This window comes from Echinops telfairi, unplaced genomic scaffold (genome assembly GCF_000313985.2).
Source record: "Echinops telfairi isolate 266 unplaced genomic scaffold, ASM31398v2 ScPeMD7_36;HRSCAF=134, whole genome shotgun sequence".
Classification (NCBI taxonomy): Eukaryota; Metazoa; Chordata; class Mammalia; order Afrosoricida; family Tenrecidae; genus Echinops; species Echinops telfairi.
Window position 1 is genome coordinate 1,717,143 of NW_022103934.1, and position 6,255 is coordinate 1,723,397.

At 62.3% G+C, this 6,255-nt stretch overlaps 2 protein-coding genes across 2 annotated transcripts in view; one reads left to right on the plus strand and one right to left on the minus strand.

Moving 5' to 3' along the window:
* Positions 1-548: 548 nt before the first annotated feature.
* EIF3G (eukaryotic translation initiation factor 3 subunit G) lies at positions 549-4,414 on the plus strand. Its single transcript, XM_004716809.3, has 11 exons — positions 549-615; positions 755-801; positions 1,244-1,330; positions 1,454-1,542; positions 1,672-1,731; positions 2,527-2,631; positions 2,726-2,915; positions 3,500-3,607; positions 3,751-3,887; positions 3,985-4,091; positions 4,305-4,414. The coding sequence occupies exons 1-11, from the start codon at positions 596-598 to the stop codon at positions 4,318-4,320; spliced, it is 966 nt and encodes a 321-aa protein (XP_004716866.1). The 5' UTR covers positions 549-595; the 3' UTR covers positions 4,321-4,414.
* The window catches only part of LOC101652369 (suppressor of SWI4 1 homolog), a 5,645-nt gene continuing 3,802 nt past the window's right edge, over positions 4,413-6,255 (minus strand). Inside the window, exon 13 of the mRNA XM_030885663.2 lies at positions 4,413-5,690. Coding sequence (XP_030741523.1) covers positions 4,606-5,690 — 1,085 coding nt within the window. The 3' untranslated portion in view covers positions 4,413-4,605. The remainder of the gene's footprint in view (positions 5,691-6,255) is intronic.

Here is a 6,255-nt window from a genome sequence, read left to right on the forward strand (position 1 = left end):
TGTTTCCAGTTCCTGTCTGTGCCAGTGACACGTTTTAATGTGTCTTCCTGCAAACCTGACCCCACATTCTCCTTCGTATACGGTCCAGATTCTCTGATTGTTTGCTCAGCACGCTGACTGAGTATGGATGGTGACAGGACACAGCCCTGAAGCGTTTGCCTGACTGAAAACCATGTAGTCTTCCCTTGCCTCTTGGTCTATGTACAGGTTCTGCAGGAACACGATTAACGTTCTAGAATTCCCATCGCTCTAAGCCTCATTTTTGTGTTTTTTTTTTCCCAACAAGAAAATAGACTAGTAATTTCCCCTTCATGGTGCCCGGCCTACAGTAAGAGCGCGATAAATAGGTTTTGTTATAATTACTATTATCGTCATTGTATTAAAAAGGTAAATAAGATAAGCCGTGAGTTGTGGCTCCGCCCTAGCCTGGCTCCTCCTGGGTACCAGAGCCCGAAGGCACATTCAGTCCGCCTTCTCCCGCAGGGGGCGCTGTGGGAATCTCTCGGGCCGCTCTAGACGGCGGAACAGGAAGTCTCGTTCTCCCCCAACTTCCGCTCTCTGGCCCGGGCTAGGGCTGCGTGGATAAGCTTTGGCGATGCCGACTGGAGACTTTGAGTGAGTTGAGGGGTCGCGGAGGGGGACCCGAGGGGGCAATCGGGGAGCTCTGGGGAGCCTTCTGGGGGCTGGCTGCCTCCAGGCCTCTCGAGCCGGCCACGGCTGACTCCGCTCTTTCCCCACAAACTTGCCCCCACAGTTCGAAGCCCAGCTGGGCGGACCAGGTGGAGGAAGAGGTAGAGGACGGTGAGTACGCCCCGGTCGCCCCCAGCCCCTGCCTTCTGCTCCGACCCCTGCTTCGTGGCTCCGCGGTCTGACCGCACGCCCCCCAGCCTCTCGCCGGCTGCTTGTGCTCACAGTGACCGGGCCCGCCCTTCCTCCCATACCTCTGCCTCGGTGCCCAAGCAGATGCCCCCGTGCTGGCGGGCGAGGAGGCACAACAGCCCGTCTCCTACCTCTGTACTAGCTTCAGCGGAGGGGCGCTCTAGCCTGTCCCCTCGCCCCCCACCTTCTTGCGGGGCTCCGTTCTGGCCCAGGGCTCCTTCATCCCTGCCACTGCGTGAGACAGACGCAACCAGCCCCTGCCCCCTGCCTCGCTGCCCGAAGGCACTGAGTGCCCAGTCCCTCCGGTGTGGTTTCAGCCCAAAGATCCCTCACTCTGGCCCCTTCTTCCCGCACCCTCGCGCAGACAAATGCGTCGTCACCAGCGAGCTCCTCAAAGGGATCCCACTGACCCCTGGCGACACCAGCCCAGAGCCCGAGCTGCTGCCCGGAGGTGAGTGCCACCCTCCATCTCGCCCCTGGGTCAGCTCCCTTTGCCCCCCTCCCCCACCGCCTGTCCATTCTGCTCCCCAGTGCCCAGGGCGTGGCTCCCCTCATCCCTCCGCCTCTCTTCCAGCTCCACTGCCCCCTCCTAAGGAGGTCGTCAATGGGAACATCAAGACAGTGACTGAATACAAGATAGATGAGGATGGCAAGAAGTTCAAGGTGAAGCTTGGGGGTAGGGTCTGGTAGTTGGGGTTCTTGGACTGGGATGAGGTAGTATGACGGGGGAGGTTCTTCCAGCCCCAGGAGCCTTGAGTCACAGGAAGCCCACTCTCTACCCTGTGCCCGCAGATCGTCCGTACCTTCAGGATTGAGACCCGGAAGGCCTCAAAGGCTGTCGCCAGGAGGAAGGTGAGACCCTTGGAACTACCTAGGGCCGACCTAGAGGGATTTGGGGTCCCCCCTCCACCACTGCCCTGGTTTCCTGGAGTGGGTTATATTACCCAGCTAACGAAGCAGACGTCAGTCCTGGGGGTGTTGGCACTCCCTTGGGGCCCTGGAAATTTCTAGGATAGGAGTCTGTGGTGGTAGAATTTTATTCCTCTTGGCTTGTCCACTAGCAGGAAAAGAGCCAGGCCCTCCCGGTGAGGTGGTCGGAGCAGGCCCCATTTACTGGGGCCAAGCAGCCCTAGAAGGAGGGCCAGGTACCATCTTCTGAGCATTTACCCCGTGCCATGCTCCATGCTGAGGGCCTTCCATGGGGTGTTTTCTTACTCAGTCCCCATAGCAACCAGTTGAGGGCTCCATTTTATTGAGAGGAAGCTGGAGGCCCAGGGTGTTTAACTGGTTCTGGACTCTTCTCAGTCGGGGGAACCACAGCACCCCTGCTCTGAACCATCCCTGGGCACTGCTTCCCCGTGGGAGTTGGTTTTAGTCCAGTCAACTGGGTGGACCCCAGCAGGACCTGTCAGCTGTGTGGCTCTTTTCCCCTTGTCTCCTCGGTTTTCTCCAAGGGCCTCCCGGAGCTCGTGGGAAGCCAGGGCCTGGCTTGCACTCAAGAAATGGGACCCTTTGCTGTTGCCATTCTCGGGTGCACTTGGGATGGAGAACGGAGCCCGAGGCCCAGAGGCCCCAAGGAGGGGATTGCTTGAGGTCTGGCTGCCAGTGCAGGGGCTCTGACCTCTCTCCCATTCTGCCCTGAGCCAGAATTGGAAGAAGTTTGGGAACTCCGAGTTTGACCCTCCTGGTCCCAACGTGGCCACCACCACAGTCAGCGACGATGTCTCCATGACGTTCATCACCAGCAAGGAGGTAAGTGGGCAGCGGCTTGGGGCCCGTGCCCAGGGTGGCCACAGGGATGCGACAATCCTCCTCTGACCCGCCCCCACCCGCTCCTTCCCTCCAGGACCTGAACTGCCAGGAGGAGGAGGACCCGATGAACAAGCTCAAGGGCCAGAAGATCGTGTCCTGCCGCATCTGCAAAGGCGACCACTGGACCACCCGCTGCCCCTACAAGGACACGCTGGGGCCCATGCAGAAGGAGCTGGCCGAGCAGCTGGGCCTGTCCACTGGCGAGAAGGAGAAGCTGCCTGGAGGTGCTGGGGCTGGGGGTGGTGCTCATCCCCTGGCACCCCAGACTGTGAGGGCCAGGCGGGTGCTGAGGATGAGAACAGCACCTTGGTAGATAGAGGTGGTGAGTCTGTGGGCCCTGCCCCAGAAGGCCCCTGGGCTTGCCAGTGTGGGCTGTGACCGCATGCCTGCACCGGTCTGCATGTGAGAGCCTGGCCCCTCTGGTTCTGGTGACTCTTCCGCCTGTCTTGGCTTGACTGACTGTGTCCTGACCTGCGTGTCCATGTGTGATTTGCTGATGGTGGCCCTGCGTGGACAGGTGCACTTGTCACCGTGTGTGTGTGTGTGACTAGGCACCACGCCCGACCACACTGCCTTTGTGGCTTCCTGCCGTCAGTGTTGTTGGCAGGATGTGTCACTGTGTCTGCGTAATGGATGTGACCTTTCTCACCGCAGCGTGGAGGCCTGTGCCTTCTAGGTGGTCCATGGCTTCGGTGGGGGTGACTGTGGGGAGGAGGGGGTGGCACCGTGCTGCCAGCGCCCCGGGCAGGTTGGTCTGGCCGGTTTGCTTCAGAGGGTGGACTTCCTTGACTGGGGCTTTGATCTCCAGAGTTGGAGCCTGTGCAGGCTGCCCAGAGCAAGACGGGAAAATACGTGCCGCCCAGCCTGAGGGACGGGGCCAGCCGCCGCGGGGAGTCCATGCAGCCCAACCGCAGAGGTGAGGGAACAGGCATAGCGCAGGGGTGAGGGGTGGGTGCCCGATGCTGGCCTGCTGGGCAGGCTCTTCCCAGCACCTCTGATTATGCTGCGGGTAGGACTGGGCGGGGCCTTCCCTGAGAGCTACTTTCTTGGTTCACCCAGCCGACGACAATGCCACCATCCGGGTCACCAACCTGTCCGAGGACACGCGGGAGACCGACCTGCAGGAACTCTTCCGGCCCTTTGGCTCCATCTCCCGCATCTACCTGGCAAAGGACAAGACCACTGGCCAGTCCAAGGTGGGCTGGCGGCCCTGAGAGTGGAGCAGGGAGCAGGCTGTGGGGGGCTGTCCTGCCTTGGCCTGGGACGCAGCTGACTGCCCCTTCTCTCTCCTAGGGCTTTGCCTTCATCAGCTTCCACCGCCGCGAGGATGCTGCCCGCGCTATTGCCGGCGTGTCGGGCTTCGGCTACGACCACCTCATCCTCAACGTCGAGTGGGCCAAGTAAGCACCCCCCTCCCACTCCGTTCCCCTGCTTTCCCCTGGCACCCAGTCTCCAGGGCTGCGGAGGACGTCCAGCCAGGCCGGACTAGTCAGCACGCCTCCTTGTGGCGAGGCTGCTCGTTGGCATCGGGTCTCAGGGCCCGGCTCCACCATGCGAAGGGGATCTCAGGCGATCTCCCTGCCCTCTGTATAATTTCTTCTCTCCCCTTCCAGGCCGTCAACCAACTAAGCCAGCTGCCACCGCAGCTCGGGCTCAAGCCCCGTTTCCAGCGCCCGCGGCGGCGGCAGGAGGCCCCGAAGACAATAAAGAGGCTTGCACCCTGCTCTCTCAAGTTCTTTATTGTCTGCCGCCACCATGCGTGTGGGCCAGACCCCTCCTCCGCTCTGCGAAGCTCAGGCCCCGAGCCTCGGTGCCTGCCTCAGGACACTCGCTGCTGTGCCCTGAATTCCAGTCTGGTGCAGGCCTTGCATCATGGGGGTGGGTGGGGGTGGCTTGTTCTGTTCTCCAGGCCAATCAGGAGGTCACCTCAGAGGACCCCAACCCTGGGGGATGGTGGGAGGTAGGGGAAGTGGCTGTGTCATTGAGGGGCAGGGCTTTGCTGGAACTCTTGGGGGCCTGCCCCGCCTGGCAGCATGGGCGGCAGCAGCCCAAGCTGGGCACCGCCGCCATGTAGAGCAGCGGGTGCACGCAGATGGCCAGGGGCACAAAGACACGCATGATCTGGTAGGCGGTGTAGAGGCCCCGGTCCAGCGCTGCAATGGCCTGGGCCTCAGTCACAAAGTCAGGGCATTGGGCCCTCCAGCGCCGCCGGGCACGCACGTTGAGCACATGCATGATGTGGTAGGGCACGTAGGAGCTGGCGTAGAGGACCACACCGCTGGCCACCAGCGCCACGACGTGCAGCTTCTCGGCCCTGCTCATGCCATGACTGCGCAGCACAGCGCGGCCCAGCATGCCGTAGGCCACCAGGGTGAGCAGTAGGGGCAGTCCGCAGCCCAGGCCGGCCAGCACCAGGCTGTAGACCCAGTAGGCTCCCAGCTGGCTGTCAACCGCTGTGCCCAGACACTTGACACAGACCTGGATGCCCTTGGTACAGTTGCCTGTCGTCAGGCGGGAGAAGCTGAGCGTGGGCGCGGCGAGCACGGCCGCCAGGCCCCAGCCTATGGCGCTGACTGCCCAGGCGTGCTTGGGCCGCAGGTGGCTGCGGGTGAAGAAGGGGTGGACGATGCCCAGGTAGCGGTTGAGGCTGATGCAGGTGATGAAGACCATGCTGCCCAGCAAGTTGCAGGTGAAGAGGAAGCGCTCCGCGTAGCACAGGACTGCCCCGAAGCGCCAGTGCTTGGGTGGGTAGAAGTAGTCAGCCAGTGGTGGCAGCGTCAGGGCGTACAGCAGGTCACTGATGGCCAGCTGTGCGGAGAAGACCACGGCTGGGGACCAGGGCCGCTGCTCCCGGGTGCTGAAGCGGTACAGGGCCAGCCCGTTGCCGGTCACGGCCACCAGGAACTCAGCCACCAAGAAGGACCACAAAAAGCCCTCTTGGATGCTGTTGAGGACTTGCTCTGCTGCCACCAATAAGGGCTCTGGGCAGGGCTGCCGACCTGTGGGCACAGGGTGTGGTCTGCGAGTGGGCAGCCCCACATCCGCAGCAGTGCCAGGGCTTGAGCACCCTGTCCCCTTTATCTTGTCCCTCGGTGAGTGGGGATGGGAGGTGGTGCCGCTGTACTTGTGGAAAGCACCCAGTCCGGCAGCGCTGCGGGTTCTGCTCAGGATGTGGCCCCTCACACCCCCACATTGCTGGTCCCTGTAGGCACCGGCTTCAGGAGCCCTGTCCTGCTCAGCACCACATGACAGTCAACTAGGGCCAGTCACCGTCATGCCTAGGCCCGCTCCCCACGCCCACTTCCTTCTCCCTGTGGGCCCTGCAACTAATGGTCGTTCCCACCATCTCCTCAGGGCCCCCCACCCCCACCTGCCTGCCCTCACCAACCCTGGAACCTACTGGTCACCCAGACTGTGAGGGCCAGGCGGGTGCTGAGGATGAGAACAGCACCTTGGTAGATAGAGGTGGTGAGTCTGTGGGCCCTGCCCCAGAAGGCCCCTGGGCTTGCCAGTGTGGGCTGTGACCGCATGCCTGCACCGGTCTGCATGTGAGAGCCTGGCCCC